Below are 22,424 nucleotides of genomic sequence, written 5' to 3' on the forward strand. Positions count from 1 at the left end.
GCTACACGAACTAGCAATCTGAAGAGATAAAATTGTTTTAATAGATTATGCATTGAGTAGTTTATGGGCAAGTTTGGAACTCGCATCTAATTAGGCAACCTTGTTAATAATGTTCGCTCTATCATTTGCCTATTTTCCAACACAATACACATGTATACAGATTCTATAATGTTTATTATCTGGTCATAAAAGCTCGGTGACCAAATTTTCTATATGCCTTGCAATCCTACTAATATAACCTTTTCCCTTTGCATCACATCTCTATGTATGTTCACTGTGTGTTTAAAGCTTAACTTGAGCCATGTTGGTTTTTGTTGCAAGCCATTTGTCATTACTTCATTAATTAAAACAAATGGAGATGAACAAGGAGAAATTTTAGGAAAGACAGGTAGATTTATCATACATCTTAAAAACTTAAGGTCCAGCAGAAAATTTTTATTTTCACTCCATAAACTACTTCTGAAAAAAAAGAAAAAAAACACAGTGCATGCTTCTTAACGGTCACCATTTTCTATTTCTGAACAAAAGCGTTGTAGGATCCTGAAGACCTTAACATTCTGACTGATCCGATCATGCAGCGGTAGGCGCAGAGCCAGGAAATAATAGTAGGGGGGCTTGAAATGACTGCCCGTGGGCCAGAAGCCATCACATGTGAAGCCCAACAGATAACTAGGCAGTGCTGTGGGGCAGTTTCGTGCATCCTGAAGGGTCCGCTGCTCGATTTACTGTCTTCTTCAACCTCCAGACAGAGCATCTCGCTACATCTCTCTTCCATGGCGTAGAGAAATCAAGGGGGGCTTCGGGGGGGGGGGGGGGGGGGGGGGTGCTCCCCTTGTCTGCGTGGGGTAGGGGGGCCCACGCTGGCTCCGCCCCTGTGCAGCGGGTAACAATGGGCGTCCGCAGGGATAATGCCAGGCGTGTCCTGCAGGTAAATCACTAGAGTACCTCGTTAATGCAGCCATGCAGGGATAATCTAGAGACCATCGCAGCCCCATTGCCACATGCTCCGCGTGTCACCATCCGTCAACAGAGACCATCTAGACGCTGCTCCGCCGCCGCCGCCGCCTCCTCCGGCCCCACCTGCGCCGCCGCCTTCGATTAGAGCCACCCGCGGCCTCGACGCTGCCGTGAACGAGAAGGCCGCAGTTAGCACATGCAGCGGACGTCGACACTGACGTCTCAATAGTGAAATGAAGTTAGCTGCCTACGAGTCTCTGTGGAATCAAAATCTCTGCTCCAAACCACAAATATGATGATCTGAATCTAATGCATAGTAGTATAAAAAGAAGCATAATGCAGCAAGATCTACAGAATCATGCACATCCTCTGATTGATCACGCTCGACAACTGATAACAGGAACTAAGAGTTCAGTACACACAGTATATGCTAACGGGAAGTTGGATGCATCAAGGTTGTCCCTGTCACTAGCTCATAGGACGAAAAAGTGAATACAAAATTTTCTCATTGTTACACTTCAGTTCAAGCTTCTGAAATGGACTGCACATATACATATATGACAGTCATGGTCTCACGCCCTGCCCCTGCACGCATGGGATCGTCATCCGTTGCTCCTCGGCATGAGTTAAGTGTATGCATGATGTGATTCAGAATAAGTGTATGCATGAGTTCTTCAGCACTTACTCCTTGGCGGCGGACAATGCAGGCGTGTCTTCTTTAGGTGGCAAAAGACTGGAGGCAAGACGGCGGCGGCGAGAACAAACGCCACCACGATGGCGAGGTTGGGGACGACATCCCAGTCGGTTTTGTAGGTGCTGAGGCGCAGCGCCGCGTCGACCGCGCTGGCGATGAGCGGCCCCAGTGGCGGATCTAGAATTTGAATTTAGGGTGCTCATTATCCTCTTCTTCCTTTCCTTTTTTTCCCTTCTTCTTTCTCATCTTCATTTATGGTTGAAAATTGTAGGAGGGGTTAGAGCCCCATAGCACCCCACTGGCTCCACCGCTGAGCGGCGCCAACCTGATGAACAGTGGGCGTATCCACGCCGGCAACGCCCGACGCTGTCTGCCGGAGCTGCCCCGCTGCTCCTATGCCATTGTAAGGCCTCCAACAATGGTTAGAAGTATCGAAACGACAGGCACGATGAGATTGGAGACATAGGCCGACTCCATTTCTCTCCATTGGGCCGTACGTGATCGATTAGCTAGAGAATGTGCGTGGTAGTCCTACTGAGGGACCGAAGCCGGCGACCAGAGGGAGGGTGAATGGGAGCCGATCAAAATTTCTTCAAAATTTGAATCGTCGGCCTATATCCCGAAAATCACCCAAGCCCTCAAGCGTTCTGACCAGAGTTTACAATAGCTATGGAAAAGCTAAACCAACACAAAAGGCCTCGAACGAGCGAGCAAAACCACGAAGCAAATCGGAAGCGAATCGGAAAAACTGCAGAACTGATCTGCCTGGACCGGTCTGACCGGTGCACTGTACCGGTCTCGGCTGTTCAAAAACTAGCAGACCGGTCTGACCGGTGGCACCCAGAAAACCCCCGAAAACTTGGATTCAAACGATGAATCTCAACCAAACGACCACGAAAATCGATGAAACTTGGGGGATAGCTTCGCCCCTACCCCGTGAACATATCCCTAAGAGATCTCGTCCTAAAGATCAACAAATCTTGAGAATTCGAGGAGAGATCAAGAAGTATTGGGGTTTTCTCAAAAACTCAAGAACTCCAATTCGAAACAGCTAGTGATTCCAGAGGGTTTAGAACGGGGCTAGAAGCACGGGAATCGCAGCAAAGAATTCGTAGCCTCCTCGCAATCAAGTGCGCCAAAAACGAAGTCGAAAATTCATCACACAAGACACGAAACGAGGAGATGGGATTGATTCAAAAAGCCCAGAGGGCACGAGGAGGTTAGGGCCTCCTTTCCCAATCAAATCCACACAAGGTCTCTCAAATCCATCAACCAAATCTACTCTAAATAGAAGAACAGAGGGAGAGGAACACAGGGGCGGCGGCCTGGGAGATAGAACAATTCACGAACTGATTACAAAAGCCGCTATTAACCTAACACAAGTGAAGGGGTATTTATACCCGCGGGACCGGTCAGACCGGTACGCTAGACCGGTCAGACCGGTACGCTAGACCGGTCAGACCGGTTGGCTGCAGCACCCCCTGTACACGATCTCATCCGACGGCCGAGGTTCTTTCTTCGAAACGAAGTCTTCTCCGCGATGCTGCCATCTTGATGAAGATCAGGTCCGCGGTTTTGAAGGGTCCGCGAAACCCGGGTAGGTGGCCGGTTTTGAGAAAACCGCCAAAACCTCACGCGCGGGAAGATTCCCGCCTCCACGCCGTTCCCGCCTCAGCCTTCTGACGGCCCAAGACGCCGCCCGACGCCTGTCACCTCCTTGCCCGCAGCGAGGCCCTAGACGCCGTCGACGCCCGTTGCCTCCGTCAGTCCCGAGACCGACGCCCGTGCCTCCACGACTTGGTGTCTTCAACCGCCGTCCGCCTCCTTGGTTTTGTGGCGCAAACCAAGAAACCCGCCTTCCGTCGCCGCTTGCGCCCTCGATCCAGGAGTGGACGCCACAGCTGCCGCCCGGCCTGAGCTCCGGTCCCGGCTGCCCTTCACCGCCGTCCACCGCACGGTCCATCGGCCATAGCACCTCCACGGCAGCTCCCCGTCGACACTCGACGCCCGTGTACCTGCAATCCAAAGATCAAGCGCATGATCACACCGCACGGTTGACAATTCACTCATCACAGGCAGGATAGAGTACTCACATTCCTCAATCTCCCCCTTGATGAGTGCATTGTCAACACACCACCTGAAAGCAGAGAAGTGATACCAGAAAAGAACAAAGAAGCACAAGCAAGTGACGAGGGGCTCAGAAAGGCAAGAACAGTCACTTACTCAAGCAAAATCGATCCCCTAAGACAAGGGCAAAGGCTCGACGCAATCGATCAAAAGCCAAAACATGACTCCTCAAAGACATAGGTAACGCTCGATGCAGTCATGCAAGAAGCAGAAGGAAAACGAGGAAAACCAGGAGCCAAAACCAAAGCAGAAACTCCCCAAGCAATGTTTCTCCCTCTCACAAGTGCAACTCTCCCAAAATGATGCACTCTCAAAGCCCTGTGCACAACAAGTTTTCAAAAATCAAACAAGTCTCCCCCTTGTTCGATCATTTCTTTCAAAATTCTCCCCCTTGTTGGCACATGCACACATCAAGCCTAAAAAGACCTAAAGCTCCCCCTGAAGCTGAGACTCCCCCTGAACAAATGCTATGCAAAAAATGCAATGCAGGAGGTGTAAGTGAAAGCATTCAGGAATACAAGGATATGAGCAACATCTAGTCACAAGCATGTGTGCATCCATAAACAAGACCTGCATCTAGCTCAACATGGTATATCAAATCAGTCTAGAGCTAGGCAAGTTCAGTTTAGGAGAAATAAAAGCATCACCCATGATCTAGCACTAATAAGTAGGGAATGGAAAGCAGTGCTACTCATACTCATACAGGTGAGCCAAACCAGCCAAAGATGTTGTTAACATTCATTTTTCCATCAAATTTATAGCAATCAATTCTTAATGCCAGGGGTTGAAAGCTTGTCATGCTTTACTTAGCAACGAGGCCAAGCCTATGTCAAAGACAATCAGAAGATTAAAGCACTCATTTCAGTCATGCACAGCCTTTCCCGGGTTCTCACAAGTGCAGAGTGAGCTGTCCCGAAAGCTCGATCAGTGCGACAAGCAATCCCACCTGGATCTTTTCAATCCATTTCAAGAACAGTTCAAGCAATTTTATCAGATTTAGATCATTTCAAGTATGAATTGCTGAACGAAAAGCTACACTAGCATGAATAAGATAGCAAAGCATATTAACACGCCCTAACATGCTAGTAGACAAACAGGGTGATCATGTTTTTAGATTTTCAAATCAAAATAGCTTAACTCAGATGATGTCATATATACAATGGAGCAAGCTATACATGATCAAGTTTATCAACTCACACTAGCAGGCACTAGAAGATCATAGCAATGTATACAAGAATGCTAGTGCAAGTGAGACAATACAAAATGCAAACATGTATAATGTATATGCACAATGCAACTAACCAAGCTAAAACTTAAGAGAAAGACAAAGAAAAGCCAAAAGCTAAGCAACTGAAGAATTCAGCAAATACAACGGTTCAAAGACACATAGGACTAGACCAAATGGATCCAACTGAGTACCATGAAAAGGTAACAATCAGAAAACCACAAGTCTATCCTGGGAAGAAATCGTACAAGTCAAACACTTACATACCTCGATGAAGATCCCGCTGGACCTAGAGCATAGCAAGCTCGAGGTCACCTCCCCTGCGTCCTCAGCGGGTCCACCTTCTGCTCGAACAGGTTCTTGTAGAGGTGAACGATCGAAGTGGAAGTAGTGGTACTGGATCGTCCTCCTGAGCTGAGGTAGTCGAAGCAGAAGGGGCCGGAGCCTGCAGCCGGCGCAGTAACTCCGGATCATCAACTTGTGGTAGAGCTCCCCCTCAACAAGTGATACCTAGCACAAGAGAAGCTAGGACACAAGAAGATAGCAAACACCAAAGATCCAGAGCAAAACTCAAGCAAATGGTTAGGTGTTAGTCAAGCCACATGCAAGGTTATACCAAAAGACACTCTAGAACATATCAAGACAAAAGATATCCCTAGAATAATCTAAAGGCACTCAACAACATGAACCAAGGCAGCAAGACTATATGAAGAAGATACTTGAGCTAGCAACCAGAACTAAGGAGCAAAAGCTATACAAGCATGAGGGGACTAGACAAAGCACACACCCTGAGCTAGCAAGAGTCATGACAAAATGAAAATCACAAAAACTAGCATACAGAGTGGCTAGTCCACCAAAGCACAAGCACAGACCTAGCAAGCAAAACAAGTAGAGATGTAGAATCTACAACTTGTCACACGCAGAAAATGTACAAAGAACTCAAAAGACAAACTCAAATGTACAGAGGATACAACAGCCATCATGGGCTATCCATCAGCCTTGGAGAACCATCAAGTTTTGATCAAACCTGCATAAGACCAAGATCCATGGAGCACTTGTTCTCCAGGCCTCCAACCTGCATCACCATCGAAACAAAGGAGGAGCAAACGTCTCGACACTGGGGTTAGCAAAGTGAGAAGCAAACCAGTTACGAGCCATTTGTTCTACAGAAGGGTAACCAAAGTCAGGTAAAGCGTATCCCCTGTCCCGTCTACTGCGAGGCTGACGATCACCACCGCGAGGAAAGCGTGGAGCATCGAAACCTCCTCCAAAGCCTCGGTCCTGTGGTCCATAGCCGTACTGAAAATGACCAGGAGCACGACCGGCAAAGCGACCACCCGCTGGAGCACGGTAACCACCCCCGTCTCCCTGACCTCCACCTACACGGCGCGCCCTCGCATCTTGCCTACCACCACGCCGAGAAGGACCATGCTCCCGAGCAGAGTACATGTCCGCGTTCCGTCTCTCCTACTCTCTCCTCATAGCCCGCTTCCTCCTGAAGCAAAACTCCTCCAGGTGACCTTCCCTGTCACAGAACTCGCAGTGGTACCTCACCTCACGCATGGGAGGTGGAGGCCTAGCCTGCGAACGGGGAGGAGCAGCCCTCTTCTTCTGGGCAACCTGGGCTGCGGTAGCAGGGAGCGTGTCGAGGGAATTCCTTAGCTCATTGGGCTTTGGAACCCAAACCTGCTTCTGCGGAGGTGCTTTCGGTGGTTCTTTAAGCACACCATCCGCGGGGTCAACAAGCGAAGGCTGTGTGCTCGTGCTAGCAGTGTTTCCAGCGGCCTTGCCAATCTTACCATACAACCTGTCAAAGTCTGACTTCGTGTATGTGTAACCGACCACAAATCCATCACCACGCTTGAACTGCTTAATCATCATGCCCAACTGCGGCTCACTGTTAGAAACCCAACTAGAATCGCCCTAAGATAGGTATTCTCATTCTCCAGGTTGGCTTTCTCTACCGCAAGATTATCCAAATCAGAGATCAAACCAGGGCAAACAGAGCAGTCAATAGGTGGGCTAGACTCCACGACCTTAGTCTTCCCTAAAGACTTAACCAAGGCATTCTTCTCATCTAGCTCCGACTTAAGCGTGGGATAAAGCTTACAGGCACCAAGCAGAACTGGCCTAGACTTCATCTCCTCTAGCTCGCACACAACAGTAGCAAACTTGGACTGCAACGAAGCTAGATCGGACTTAAAGATAGGACACTCATCACATTCAAGCATATCGCTAACAATAGGAGCGTCCTTAACCAGTTCTAGTTCATGCTTGGCCTTAGCGAGCTCGTGAGACACATCAGAAAGCGAAGTCTTAGCAACATCTAAGTTCGCGACGTTCTCATCATGCTTGGCACGGAGAGCAACAAGATCATTCATGTGAGATATGCAGCCAGCGCACTCATCCTCACTAGATTTCTCCCTAGCACAAGCCAGCTCAGCCCTAAGCTTTCTACGCTCTCTAGCTGCTTCCTTAAGCAGCCTCTTCTGGTTGTCGAGAGCGGCGTACAACTCCCTAACCTCTATATCAAGAAGGTCGATCGTGGAGTTTACCTCTGAATCACTCTCGGATCCAGGAGAAGATCCGGAGTGCGCCGGTGTAGCATGTCCACCTGAAGACGCACGAGCACCATCGGCTTCGCCCGCCATGGTGCAGAAGCTCTTGCGCCGACCGGCCGCCAAGAGAAGGCCGATGAAGCCGGTGGCTTCCTTGTCCCGCTTCTTCTTCTTCTTCTTGTCGTCGTCGTCGGAGGTCGGTAAAGAAGAGCGGTCGGTGTCGGAGCTCTTGTCGAGGTCGCTGAGCTGCGCCAGGAAGGCCTTCTCCCGCTTCTTGGCCTTGTACTGGAAGCGCTTCTTGAGCGACTCCTTGTCGAAGCGTCCTCCCCGGTCACGACTGCGGTGCTTGTGGCGCCGACGCTCCTTGTTGGAGCCTCCCTCATCGCGGTCGCGGTGGCGGTAGTAGTCGAAGGAGTTGTTCTGGCCACCGCCAGACTTCTTGGGGCAATCGGCGACGAAGTGGTTCAGATCGCCGCAGTTGTAGCACCCGGGGTTCTTCTTCCTTTGCCTGTTGTGGTAGACGCGCTGGAACTTGCTGATCAGGAGGCACAAGTCGTCGTCGCCCAGCGTCTCCAGCTGCTCATCTGAAACAGAAGGCAAAGAGGCAAGAGAAAAGCCAATAGCAGAGTTAGCGTTAGAGCTCGATCCACCACCTGGGCCAGTCACAAGAGCGATGCTCTTGGAAGGAGGGGCACCATTGAGCTTGGCTCGTGTCTGGTTATCCACCTCCGTGGCCTTGAGCTTGCTGAAAAGCTCGTTCACGGTCAGAGTCTCATAGCCTGCAGACTCAACGATCTTGTTCACCTTGAGATCCCACACAGAGCGGTCAAGTGCGTAGAGCAACTTGAGAGCCTTCTTGTACTCTGTGTACTCAAGGGCACCAGCAGATCTGTTCGCGTTGACTTTGTTCACAATCGACTGAAAACGATTGAACATCAAGTCAATGCTCTCACCCGGCTCCTGTGTGAAGTTCTCGTACTCACGCCGGTGAGTCTCGAACAGTCTGGCTTTCACCTGAGGTGTACCCTCGTGGTAGTTCTCAAGGCACGTCCAAATTTTGTGGGCTTCCTGAAAACCCTGGACAAATTAGGACTTCGCAAGAGAAACGCCAGCGAATAAGGCATTGACGGCCTTGGCGTTAGCCTCGTGCTGGGTCACCTGGAGTGGTGTGGTCCGAATAGCAAGCACCTCGTAAAGCTGTTTCGTGGTAATTTCCCATACATCGGCTCCCATGCTCTGCAGGAAGGCTCTCATGCGAACCTTCCAGTAGGCATAGTCCTCGACGAAAAACACCGAGATCTTACCAAGACTCGCCATGGTCGCCAAGTGGTTTTCGAACCGGTTAAGGTATTGAAAACACCAACCAAGTTCTGATACCAATTGAGGGACCGAAGCCGGCGACCAGAGGGGGGGTGAATGGGAGCCGATCAAAATTTCTTCAAAATTTGAATCGTCGGCCTATATCCCGAAAATCACCCAAATTCTCAAGCGTTCTGACCAGAGTTTGGAATAGCTATGGAAAAGCTAAACCAACACAAAAGGTCTCGAACGAGCGAGCAAAACCACGAAGCAAATCGGAAGCGAATCGGGAAAACTGCAAAACTGATCTGCCTGGACCGGTCTGACCGGTGCACTGTACCGGTCTGACCGGTATCGGCTGTTCAAAAACTAGCAGACCGGTCTGACCGGTCTTGCCTACCGGTCTGACCGGTGGCACCCAGAAAACCCCCGAAAACTTGGATTCAAACGATGAATCTCAACCAAACGACCACGAAAATCGATGAAACTTGGGGGATAGCTTCGCCCCTACCCCATGAACATATCCCTAAGAGATCTCGTCCTAAAGATCAACAAATCTAGAGAATTCGAGGAGAGATCAAGAAGGATTGGGGTTTTCTCAAAAACTCAAGAACTCCAATTCGAAACAGCTAGTGATTCCAGATGGTTTAGAACGGGGCTAGAAGCACGGGAATCACAGCAAAGAACTCGTAGCCTCCTCGCAATCAAGTGCGCCAAAAACGAAGTCGAAAATTCATCACACAAGGCACGAAACGAGGAGATGTGATTGATTCAAAAAGCCCAGAGGGCACGAGGAGGTTAGGGCCTCCTTTCCCAATCAAATCCACACAAGGTCTCTCAAATCCATCAACCAAATCTACTCTAAAGAGAAGAACAGAGGGAGAGGAACACAGGGGCGGCGGCCTGGGAGATAGAACAATTCACGAACTGATTACAAAAGCCGCTATTAACCTAACACAAGTGAAGGGGTATTTATACCCGCGGGACCGGTCAGACCGGTACGCTGGACCGGTCAGACCGGTTGGTTAGACCGGTCAGATCGGTTCCAGGGACCGGTTGTCCTGCAGCACCCCCTGTACACGATCTCATCCGACGGCCGAGGTTCTTTCTTCGAAACGAAGTCTTCTCCGCGATGCCACCATCTTGATGAAGATCAGGTCCGCGGTTTTGAAGGGTCCGCGAAACCCGGGTAGGTAGCCGGTTTTGAGAAAACCGCCAAAACCTCACGCGCGGGAAGATTCCCGCCTCCACGCCGTGGCCCTAGACGTCGTTCCCGCCTCAGCCTTCTGACGGCCCTAGACGCCGCTCGACGCCCGTCACCTCCTCGCCCACAGCGAGGCCCTAGACACTGTCGACGCCCGTCACCTCCGTCACATCCAGGAGTGGACGCCACAGCTGCCGCCCGGCCTGAGCTCCGGTCCCGGCTACCCTTCACCGCCGTCCACCGCACGGTCCATCAGCCACAGCACCTCCACGGCAGCTCCCCATCGACACTCGACGCCCGTGTACCTGCAATCTAAAGACCAAGCGCACGATCACACCGCACGGTTGACAATTCACTCATCACAGGCAGGATAGAGTACTCACATTCCTCACCTACAATGCATGGATCTTGCTGCATTATGCCACTTTTTATACTGCTTTGAATCAGATCATCACGTTTGTGGTTTGGTGCAGAGATATTGATTCCGCAGAGACTCGTAGGTAGCGGCGCCGGCGCACGTTTTATTTCCAACCTCGCTGTTGGGGCCGGCCGGTGTTCCCGAGCTAACTTCAATGCTGGACATTTTTTGAAGGTGGTGTGTCATTTCCTAGAAAATCCTCCCAACATCCAAGCAGGGGGGGGGGGGGGGGGGGGGGGGGGGGGCTGTCATGTCCTTCTTCCTCCTCCCATGCTTCTCCTTCCTCAAATTTGTAGGGGCTCCATGGAGTTCTCTACCCCCATGTTGGATCCGCCTCTGCACACCAGTGCTAACTCAGTTAGAGCCACGAGCTATAGTCTTTTTTTTAGGAAGGCCACCAGCAATAGTTAGGACCATGCCCTCAAGGTAAGCAATATTTTTTATGGAACAAGAGGTGGGCCCCCTACTGATTATATATGTTAAATCCAAAGCAAAGAATTGCTAGAAAATTAGCAAATCAAGAAATAAAAAGGAAATAAAAAAATTAGGAAAATTACACAAATGCTTCTAGCCATTCCGACATAGAAAGATTATTTCTAGCCTTTGCTCTTAGGATAACTAAAGCAAATTCCTTCTTGAAATGAGTAAGACAGTTAGCCGAAGACGGTTGGAGACCTCTGAAGATGAAGTAATTGCGTTGCATCCAAATATTTTGTGCTTGCTCATGCCTCGTATGCATTAGTCTTTACAACGTCAGGCGTGAGAGACAACAGACAACATATCGTTGTAGAGGATGCAAAGCAACAAGCAAAAGAGAACCGAACAAGAAGATGGGAGAATGAGGCACGAGTTCTCAACAGGAGCAAGGAACCAAAAACTTACAATTAATGTTTTTCTCATCGAGAAAACTCGACAAAGGCCATTACCAGGTCCAAAATCAATGGCAAATAATGTCCCCTCGCGGGGTTTGGACACGCTACGACGTTACATACACCTTGATGTCCTTCCTATCAACCTGCTCTGCCGTGGCCGTATGGGTAATATCTACGAGAATGAAAATTAAGCAGCAGCTTCCTCTGTTTTCGCCGCGGAGAGCTGGTTCTGGATGTGCTGCGGGACGACGTCGAACTTGGCAAGCTGCATCGTGTAGGACGCGCGCCCCTTGGTCATCCCCCGGAGGGTGCTGACGTACTGGAACATCTCGGCGAGTGGCACAAACGCATCAACCACCTGCGATCAATAGCATTGTAAGGTAAATGTTTCAGGACACACTTCAATGGGCAGACTCTGATAAACTAGGCTATGAAGGTGGAGGATGTACTGTTCCATACCTTGAGTCCACCAGGCTTATCCCCGAAGCTGTTAACTTGACCTCTTCTGGAGTTCAAGTCACCAATAACATCACCCAGATGATCTTCAGGAGTTATCACTTCAACTCTCATTATTGGCTCCAGAAGTCTTGGACCAGCTTTTCTCATTCCTTCACGGAAGGCGCCTCTGGCTGCAATTTGGAATGCCAAGACGCTTGAATCAACATCATGGTATGAGCCATCAACCAGCACAGCTCGGAAGTCCACAACTGGGTAACCAGCAAGGACACCGTTGGGTAAGCTTTCTTCCAATCCCTTCATAACTCCTGGTACATATTCTTTGGGCACAGACCCTCCCTTGATTTCACTCTTGAATTCATACCCACTTCCAGCTTCCAAAGGTTCAAAGCGCACAATAATGTCTGCAAATTGACCAGATCCACCAGATTGCTTTTTGTGGACGTATTGTACTTCTGCGACTTTGGAAATACTTTCACGGTAGTTGACTTGTGGAGCTCCAACGTTTGCTTCAACCTGTACAGATTGTTCCCAAAGAGTTAGGGGGTGATGCAACATGGCATAAAACTCATAGATAACAACAGTCAACCACCAATAGAACAACTATCAAATTTCTTTATAGAAATAAAGAAGCATCTGAGGCACACACTGCACAAATGCAGCTAATCAGAATACTAACCTTGAACTCTCTCTTTAATCTGTCTACAATGATATCAAGATGTAATTCTCCCATTCCTTCAATAACAGTCTGGTTGGTTTCCTCGTCTCTAGAGAAGTGGAATGATGGGTCTTCTTGAGCAAGCTTGATTAATCCAGTAGCCATTTTGTCAGCATCAGCTTTGGTCTTGGGTTCAATAGCAACCTTAATGACAGGATCAGGAAATTCCATACGTTCAAGCACTACAGGCTTATCTTCCTGACATAGTGTTTCACCAGTAATTGTGTCTTTCAGGCCAGCAAGCGCTACTATGTCACCAGTCACAGCAACTGTTATATCTTCCTTACTGTTTGCATGCATCTCTAGAAGCCTTCCAATTCTTTCCTTTTTATCTTTATTTGCATTGAGAACATACGAGCCAGCTACCAGCTTCCCAGAGTATATGCGAACAAATGTTAGTGACCCCACAAATGGATCAGTCATGATCTTGAAAGCTAACCCAGAAAATGGTTCATCATCACTTGGGTGCCTTTCAAGGATCACTTCAGGATCTTCTGGGTCAGTACCCTTCATTGCAGGTAGATCAAGTGGAGATGGCAAGTAATCGACAACAGCATCAAGCAATGGTTGTACACCCTTGTTTTTGAAGGCTGAACCACATAAAACTGGGACAAAGCTGGCAGAAATTGTTCCCTTTCTGATTAATTTCTTAACAGTTTCCTCATCTGGTTCAGTTCCTTCAAGATATTTCTCCATCACATCATCATCCAATTCAATAATAGTTTCCAGCATCTGAACACGGTAGTCTTGAGCCATCTCCTGGAGATCAGCAGGTATGTCTTGATAATCAAATTTCGCACCCAGCTCCTCCCCTGTCCATACAATAGCTTTCATTCTGACTAAATCAACAACTCCTTGGAAATTGTCCTCTGAACCAATAGGCAACTGAACCACCAGAGGTTTGGCACCTAAATTTGCAACTATCATATCTCTAGTTCTGAAGAAGTTAGCTCCAAGACGATCCATTTTGTTCACAAAACATATTCTTGGAACCCCATATTTATCTGCTTGACGCCACACAGTCTCGGATTGTGGTTCTACCCCGGCAACACTGTCAAAGAGACATATAGCACCGTCCAACACCCTGAGAGCACGCTCAACCTCAAGAGTGAAGTCGACATGCCCAGGAGTATCAATAATGTTGATCCTGTGTTTGTTCCAGAAGGCAGTGGTTGCTGCAGATGTAATGGTTATTCCTCTCTCCTGTTCTTGTTCCATCCAGTCCATCGTAGCCGTTCCCTCATGAACCTCGCCAATCTTGTAGTTTCTTCCAGTGTAATACAGAATGCGTTCTGTAGTTGTCGTCTTTCCTGCATCTATATGGGCCATAATACCGATATTGCGATAATCCTGCAAAGGCACCTGGCGATCTAGATATACAACAAAAGCAAGTCAATATCTAATTCATAAAGCCAAAAAAGTGGATAGAGGAATGTATTATTTCAAAAAAAAAATGGTAGATGTGGCAGTAAGAAATGTAAACTAAAAGGAAGTGACTCGCAACTTTCAGGGATGTATATGGAAAGGTTTAGCATTGATATCCAGTCAAATTGTGGAGTTACATATGAAGAAATTTCTAGTATCAAGTGGCATCAACAGCAAAGCACATTGATTTCCCCTCTGTAGTTGCAGCAAATTCACATCAAGCAAATGAAATAGAGAGCCACTCTCATTTTACAAGGCCTCAGACACTTTTTTCCTGAATATTTGCAGAATTTTCATTATTGGACCTCCTATGCCCTGCTTCCCATTATGTTTTAACTTCCATTCGTGAGAATCAAATTTAATTACCAAAACAACTTGTACAGAAATGAAGTCCATCAGCAAGCTACGAAGTCCAGCACTACTTTTACTACAACTCCGAGCAGTACAGTTCCATCGATTTTCAAGAAAAAAACTTATAAAATGTTTATCCGGTAAAGCACACCCATTAACATCCGATTAACAGGCAGAACAGAAGCGCTGCAGGGATAATTTCAACAACAAGCAAACTGCTCGATTTGGGTAAGGCGGTCAGCAATAAGCAGCACAAACACTAACGGACAATCGTAATTTCATCATACTAAACTGCAACCCACCGCAACTCTACAGAGATACTCTATTGGTCATTTCCACAAACACCATGGACACATGGAACACCCACGCGCCATCGACAGGACTCGCACCAGCGCACTACCAGCAACGACGCGCCCGACAAGAGAACGAAAACTTAAAAAAAGGGGCGGAATAGCGCTCGCTCACCACTGGCAGCCATGGCGACGACCGAGAGCCGCGGCCTGCGCGGGCGCGCGCGGAGCCCGGCCGCCGGGCCGGTCACCGCGGCGCGCCCCGCGGCGAAGCGCGGCGCGAGGAAGGGGCGGTGGCCGAGGAGGAGGCGCGAGGCGGACGAGGTGGGGACGACGGCGGCCGGCCGGCGCGCGGACCGCGCCGCGGCGGGGGCTCGCACGGGCGCCTCGGCTGCCATGGAGATTTGCCTCTGGTTGCCTTTGGTCGTGGCTCCTTGCCGCGAGCTCTCTCTCGTCGCCTCGCCTGCGCCGCGAGGCTGCCGCGGGCGGAAGGCTGCGGGTTTTAAGCGCGCGAGCGGCGGCCGCTGAGGCTGAGGATAATGTGAGCCGCGGGCGCAGCGCAGAGGACGCCTCCCCGTCTCACGTTTTGGATTGGCGCTTCTTTTTTCGTTTATTTGATAGCCAGCATGTTTTCCCCTTTTTTTTGCCTGCGTTTCAAAAAAAAAAGATCTGGACGTTGATGAACTTAAAAAACTTGACCTGCGGGGTAAGACCGCCCCCACGACATTATTTTGAGAGATAGAATGACCTTCTCACATCAGACCAAGAAAACACCCCTACCCCACCCGTACACGGGGGCCCGTCGCCTTATGAGTTAGGCTGGGCTCCACAGTGCTTTGGACATGAGGCAGACGAGGGGATTTTTTTAATCTCAACCTAAAAATCGCTCCCATGAGGAGTCGAACCCAGGACCAGTGCCGCTGGGTTCTCCCAGCCAAGTCAGCTAGAGGTCCTTTGGCGGATGTTGATGATTTGAGAGGCAAAAATGATTGGAGTCTTGGAGACATGACGCGACCTTCCCTTATAGAAAGTATTAGGAAATATAATTTGAGGTGTCTCAAAGGCTACATGTTTGGACACCAAACAGTAGTTGTATCATGTTGATCCGCCGTAAATCTTTGTCAAACTTTTTATTCAAAGAAAAACCTGGCACGGTACTGACACAATACTCACAAACACTGTAATTTGAGATTCAGTCTTCTGCCACCTCGGCTAAAAAACAGTTAAACAAAAAAGTATATATGATGCCAGCGAAGCGGCCACGTCTCCACATTTCCTACCACGAGTGGCCATTCAGTCCCAGCAGCCATCCAAATTTTGGACGTGCCCCCCCACACAATGGCATACACCCGCGGCCCACTTGCACCCGCTGCAAAGCCAGCGAGCCCTCGAAATTTTACCCGCATTTTTCTTGGCAGAACGGCTGCCAATTCTTACCGCCGGCGGCCAGACACTTCGCTTTCACCTCGTAGTCGCACTCGCACGCGCTTTTTCTCATCTATGACCTGTGTGTCCAGTTCTCTCCCGTACATGAGTTTTGATGGCCTGGTACCCGGCCACGCACACGGCACGTCTGCCAGGGGTTGCATGCACGCGGCGGCTACAAGCATATCGTTGAGCGTGGCCCGGAGCTCGCAGTGTCGTCGAGCTCTCCTCCTCCTCCTCGCCGTCGACGACGATGACCTTGCGGTACTTGCGCATGGCCGTGGCGTCGCCTTGGAGAAGATGATGGCGGCCCTCCTCGACTCCTCACGACACCGTCCTATGAGCTCCGGGACCACATGGAGGAGCCCAAGCTACGACTGGAGGTTTGGAGCCGCTCGTGCTACTGCGGCGGCTGCCTCCGGTCGCGGAGTAGTAGCCGCGAGTACCAGCCGAAGTCGACGAGGACGAATCCATGGCGGAGCTCAAATCCCGCCACCCGCGTTCGCTTCCAGCTCGCTCAGATGCCGCTGGGGGCAGGAGGACGCATCGGAGGCCATGGAGTCCTCGTCAGTGCGCTCGTCGGAGGCTATGGAGTTCTCATTGGTGCGCTCAAGGTAGAGCATCCCACCAGTCTGGCATCGGCCGCTCTAGCCTGCAGTTTACTCCTTTTGCTTTTGTGTCCAAATGTGAGCTATGTACTGTTATTTCTAGGAGCATATGCGGCAGGCTGGTAGTAAAGCATGTCCATCAGATATAATTTTGGTGTTTTCTGGTTGACCCATTTGTAAACGTTGTTATGGGTTATGGTAACCCAAAACACTAAAAATATATTAATGGGTAGTGTCAAGCACTGGTTGACTCAATTTTATTCCACTTGCATCCAGAGGCATAGGACAAAAGCCGGTGTTTCTGTCACACGGCTACACGAGCTGGTACTGGTTGCTGGATGGGGCGCTAGCGATCGTCCTTGACGTGCCTTGGAATATGCAGAGGCTGGCTATGCAGTAAATAGTTGAGAAGCTGCAGCCGGCCCGTTTTCACAAACGGATCGGTTTGATTTTCGCAGCTTTTTATGAGATTTCAGAACTATTTGTGCGATCTGCGATCTACCTTCAGAGACTTGTAAAGATTTTTTTCTTAGTTTTTTAGAGGATTTTCCCCCTCTTTTGCTTGCCGTACATACTTCAATACTTGCAAGTGCACGAAGCTTACAGGCCACAGCCCATGAGAGGTTTTGGGCCCTGAACTGATCATCGCATCTCGTTCTGATGGGCCATCTATGTAGAAAGAGGAGCATGCGGGTCAGCCCAAATAAGTTGAGCCCAGCTAAATTCACACCCAACCCAATTCCGTGGTGGCCCCCACAACCCGAGCTGAAACTACGAGCGCCCGCGCGCACGGCTTGGCTTGCCAGCTGGCAGTTGCCATCCATTCGCTGACCGGCATGTGTGTGTGACCTGATGCGAGACAGAGACGGAGAGAAGTTACGTCAGGCCTGACATTATCTTCAGATCCGCCCACCGGATTAGGAACCCTAAACCGGTTTCGCTGACCACACAATGCAGGCGCCTTCCCAAGTGGGTAATAATAAGCTGCGTCGCGTCCCTTAAACAATATGGCAACGCACGATCTCGCGGTCCCCTGCTCCTGCAAATGACTATGCTCCTGCTGTGCTTTCTGGTAATGGAAAGGGAGGACGCCCAATTCGTCAGCTATGAGCTCATCGCTTCGCTTAGGTCCTGTTGTTCACATCCCATAAACCTCATAAATATAAAAAAATCGTTACATCGAATGTTTCGATACATGCGTGGAGTACTAAATGAAGTCTATTTACATTTTTTTTACATAGATGTGTTGTAAATCGCGAGATAAATCTAATGGGCCTACTTAATCCATGATTTACAACAATAATGCTACAGTAACCCTCCGCTAATTATTGATTAACTATGGATTAATTAGCATCATTAGATTCGTCTCGCGATTTATAATCCATCTGTGCAAAAAAATTTGTAAATAAACTTACTTTAGTACTTTAAGATTCCAACAAAAAAAATTTGCGCTGGAACGCCTTATTTGCCTTACCTTTTCATTTGTTTTGCGTCGGCAGTTTCGGCGGTCAAGTCGTCACTAGTCCTTTACTGCAAAGTTTGCAATGTTGCTCGTCCGACGTACGATGAGTACGTTCCAGGTAGTACAGATGGGCGGCTTTTCTATTGTTTTGCGTCGGCAGTTTCGGCGGTCAAGTCGTCACTAGTCCTTCACTGCAAAGTCTGCTATGTTGCTCGTCCGACGTACGATGAGTACGTTCCAGGTAGTACAGATGGGCGGCGCATTGCTTTCGGAGTCTCGCTAGGTGTGTTTATTTTCGCAAAAAGTTTGCGAAAAAGTTAATGTTTTCGGTTTTATTTGGTAACTATTGTTTAATTATGGAGTAATTAGTCTCAAAAAATTCGTCTCGTCATTTACAACCAAACTGTGCAATTAGTTATATTTTTTAACTTCATTTAATACTCCATGCATATATCATAAGATTTGATGTGATGTACGTCAGTGAAAAATTTTAGGAACTTTTCGCGGAACTAAACACAGCTGGGATGCAAACTCCAGCCGCCAAACGGTATGTCTACATGAGTTGCATATATATAAATTAAATCTTGAAGCACTTGAAGGATTTAATTTTGGGCGAAATTTTGACAAATAAAGCTACCTGAAGACTAGAGATGAAGGTTGCGAGCACTGAACTGAACTAAAAAATATATACATAGGCGAACTGAAGAATAACATATATATGTCAGACCCGTCGACTACATATGATGTACATACACGCCGGCCGTACTGGCCTGGACATCTACAAGAATACCAAATGGCAAAAATCCCCCAAAGGAGAAGCTCTAGCTAGCTAAACACACAAATAATGTCCGGCTCAAAAAAAAAAATCTGCCACCATGGCTAGTTCATTTCTGCTGGGACGACGACAGTATGTCCTGCATATACTTGTCCGTCCGGTCGAGCTCCTCCAGCATGGCGGCCACCTTCCGGTCGGCCTCCGTCACCGTCTCGCTGAGGTGCTCGCTCAGCAGCCTCGCGTACCCCATCTCCTCCTTCACCTTCATCCACTCCTTGCGCACCTTGGTCAGGTTCTTCTCCAGGTTGCGCTGCTCCTTGTCCTGGCTCCGGCAGCCGTGCCACCGCCCGCGGCTGCTCGACGCGCCATGGCCGGGGTCGTAGAAGCCGAACGGGGACGCCGACGGCTGAGAGAAGTTCAGCATCCCGTTGCGAGTCCACCGCTGCATGATGCTTGATGATCTGCCTGAAGATCTCAATGGAGCCCGATGGTTGTCCTGGTGCTACCTGCATTTGGTAACATCAGATGTTAACAAGAACTGCTAGCTGTTTCATGTGGCAATAGGATTTTTGACAGTGCGTGCTTCGAATCATGAAGAAGAAAATATACGGATGGGGATCTATGCAATCCGGCCTTGTGCAGTTGTGCTAAAACGGTCGGTGTCCGGAAATTTCATGTCCAGAGGATCATGGATTTTTTTTTTTTGTTCCAGGAAAATCTGAAAGCCTGTTGAGATGACTAGTACTACACATTCTGGCTTTATGTTATCAGTAGAAATACTAACAGTATCTGATCATGGGCATTAATTTGCTCCATTCCTCAAATTCAACTGCAGGATGATAAATGTCATTGAATCAAATGGAAACAAAATAATCCTAGATGATGATCTGTTCTTTGAAATGGCGAAATGACAGATAAACCAACATTCGGCAGTGAGGCAGCAGATCAGATTTACTGAACCATTACTTGTGACAAATCGCAATACTGTGTAAATGTTTCTGATATGAAAAAGAAGAAACCTTTCATCAAAAAAAAAAGAGAAGAAACCAAACTACAAACAACCCAAAATATATATGTGCAGTTTATTGACACGCACTGGACACTTGCAATATGAAAAATAATGTCAATAAGAAAAAGAAAACCGGAACAGCTCAAAATATATATTCTGCTTACCTTATAAACTCTCCCCAAGGTATGCGACTCTGACGCTAGTTCTCTTCTCTTGGTCTGAAAGGCTTTTGCGCGCTCTGAGATGGGTATGTGGTGAAGGGCACAACTAGAGGGCTCAGCTATTTATAATCACAAGTTCACAACACTTGGTGAAACCCTCCTACCTAATCTGTCTGGACTGTCTAGCATTTATCAATGAGGTGAGAAACTTTTGCTGGTCAAGGATGGACTAATTAGTGCCACTGGGTTAAAGAGGGGTGACCAAGTTAGATGTATCCAGCTCATGTGATGGCACTCTTAGTACTAAATTAATCGGAGGCGCGTGGCTAACACGGTAAGGCTTGGATAGTCTGATGCGTAGCAGGAATCTTAGGCACTAAATTACTCGCGAGGCATGTGGCGAGTACTATGATGCGCTCTGAAAACGCAGACGATACAGGTGTGAGCACAAGGAAGGCCAAGGGAATCAGGTAGCCTGAATTGAATTCCTTACTTAATTTGTGCTGTTGTTGGGACCGACCTTATTGAAATTGAATTAGGAGGAGAGTGACTAAAGTAATATTAGACCACATAAGTAGAGTTCTTGATTACTATCTATGGATAGTATTTTTTTATAATAGGCAAGCTTTATTGATCGAAGATAGTTACATTGTTATAATAATTATTGGACAATGAACACTACTACAGAATATGCCTTTGTTCCAGGTCATTTATCCCGGTTACCTTTGGGCCCGGGACAAAAGGTGGCTTTTGTCCCGGGTCCAAAGGCTAGCCGGGCCAGCGGGGGACAGGGGCCTTTTGTCCCGGGTGGAGCCACCAACCCGGACAAAAGTCCCCCCTTTTGTCCCGGTTGGTGGCTCCACCCGGGACAAAAGGTCCAACCCCTTTTATCCCGGTTGGTAACACCAACCCGGACAAAAGGGTGACCCTTTTATCCCGGTTGGTGGTACCAACCCGGACAAAAGGACCATTTTATCCCGGTTGGTGTTACCAACCCGGACAAAAGGCTCCTCCACGTGATAGTTCAAAAGGGAGTTATTCTTTACTGAGTCACATGTACTACTTAGTTGAGTTGGCAAGGAAGTCATGCGCTAGGCAATAGGTCTTGGGTTCCAATCCCGCAGGGCGCAAATATTTTTTAGCGCGAGGGACAAATAGCCCTTTGGAACCGGGACAAATGGCCCGATCTGTAGTAGTGGAAGCTAGGAGGATCATCATCCCATTCCCAGATACAATTTTCCTTAGTAAACATAGCTTACCTAGCTAACTCATGTGCCACTTGATTTGCTTCCCTGCTTAAGTGCTCAATGGAAATCTCTTGGAACCCACTACAAACTATATTGCATTCATCATAAATTGAGGCAGCTGAATTCGCAGTAAAGCTGTCATTCTCCATAATTTCAACAACTTCCATACAATCAGATTGAATAACCGGTCAGTTACCTCCCATATAATGAGCTATAGCATCCCTCCTTGAGAGCAACAACTTCCGCCATTGGTGCATCCACTAGGTAGGGCATAAGTATTTGAGGATACAATCATACCCCCCGAACCATCTCCGACAATGGCTCCTGCCTCACCCCCAATTCTCATCATAGGAATAAAGCATCTATATTCAGCATAAGGTAACCCTAAGCAGGTTTTCTCCACCCTTGTCTTAACTTGGCATCTTTCTTCCCTGCCATCTTATAATTCTTCGTTAAAGAAACAATACATAAGCCTAATCTTGATGGTGGTTGTACAATTTCTCCATGAGTTAGTAAGGCTATTATATCCCAGTAAACAAAGAACTCAGTATATATTTTGTAGTCCTTTCCTTCTATTCAATAAGTGGGGTCTGTGGGTGCGTTATTAGGGCATGTTGGGTAGAGCTCCATCTACTTCAGATCTATGGGAGCTGATTCTCTAAGAGAAGTGATTTTGTGGCTGAAAGTGGTTCTCTTTGATTCTGTAGTATAAACTTTTAAAATCAAGATGGAGAATCACTTCATAGTGAAAGTGCATCTCGGCCCCTAGTGTGTTTTGGTGGATTGATTGACACCACGATTAAAGGACTAACTATCTTATTGAATATATGAGCAGGAATTGATTATCATAATTATAATCTATGTGATGAAATGAATCAAGATTCAAGACATATGCTCATATGACAAGATGAATGACATATTCTAGTATGAGAATATTAACAAGCAACAACTACTATAGAAATTGGGATATGTATCAACAATAAAGAATTTATTCGTATATCCAAATGAAGTTTGTTGATGTAAGTGGAATTCAAAATGACAAGCCAAGGTATTATGAATGAGACAAAGGTGTATGCTTAGGCATAGTCTCACAATTGGAGAAACTTGTCATAAGGAATGTATGAGATAGTTGATGATCAAGCA

General features: G+C 48.0%; 2 protein-coding genes across 2 annotated transcripts; both read right to left on the minus strand.

Moving 5' to 3' along the window:
* Positions 1-11,313: 11,313 nt before the first annotated feature.
* Positions 11,314-15,148, minus strand: LOC120641371 (elongation factor G-2, chloroplastic-like). The gene is made up of 4 exons (XM_039917455.1): positions 14,770-15,148; positions 12,490-13,898; positions 11,814-12,326; positions 11,314-11,712 (listed from the first exon to the last, which is right to left on the minus strand). The coding sequence occupies exons 1-4, from the start codon at positions 14,990-14,992 to the stop codon at positions 11,542-11,544; spliced, it is 2,316 nt and encodes a 771-aa protein (XP_039773389.1). The 5' UTR covers positions 14,993-15,148; the 3' UTR covers positions 11,314-11,541.
* A 3,627-nt stretch (positions 15,149-18,775) lies between these two features.
* LOC120641372 lies at positions 18,776-20,308 on the minus strand. The gene is made up of 2 exons (XM_039917456.1): positions 20,038-20,308; positions 18,776-19,370 (listed from the first exon to the last, which is right to left on the minus strand). The coding sequence occupies exon 2, from the start codon at positions 19,310-19,312 to the stop codon at positions 18,974-18,976; it is 339 nt and encodes a 112-aa protein (XP_039773390.1). The 5' UTR covers positions 19,313-19,370; positions 20,038-20,308; the 3' UTR covers positions 18,776-18,973.
* Positions 20,309-22,424: the final 2,116 nt, after the last annotated feature.

Source organism: Panicum virgatum, chromosome 7K (genome assembly GCF_016808335.1).
Source record: "Panicum virgatum strain AP13 chromosome 7K, P.virgatum_v5, whole genome shotgun sequence".
Classification (NCBI taxonomy): domain Eukaryota; kingdom Viridiplantae; phylum Streptophyta; class Magnoliopsida; order Poales; family Poaceae; genus Panicum; species Panicum virgatum.

Bases quoted from the DNA above. Each gene is read 5' to 3' on its own strand.
- LOC120641371 (XM_039917455.1), bottom strand. From the start codon at position 14,992: ATGGCAGCCGAGGCGCCCGTGCGAGCCCCCGCCGCGGCGCGGTCCGCG. The intron at 13,899-14,769 runs GTGAGCGAGCGC...TTGTATATCTAG, and splicing joins CGTCGCCATGGCTGCCAGTG to ATCGCCAGGTGCCTTTGCAG. The intron at 12,327-12,489 runs GTTAGTATTCTG...CAATCTGTACAG, and splicing joins GATTAAAGAGAGAGTTCAAG to GTTGAAGCAAACGTTGGAGC.
- LOC120641372 (XM_039917456.1), bottom strand. From the start codon at position 19,312: ATGCAGCGGTGGACTCGCAACGGGATGCTGAACTTCTCTCAGCCGTCG.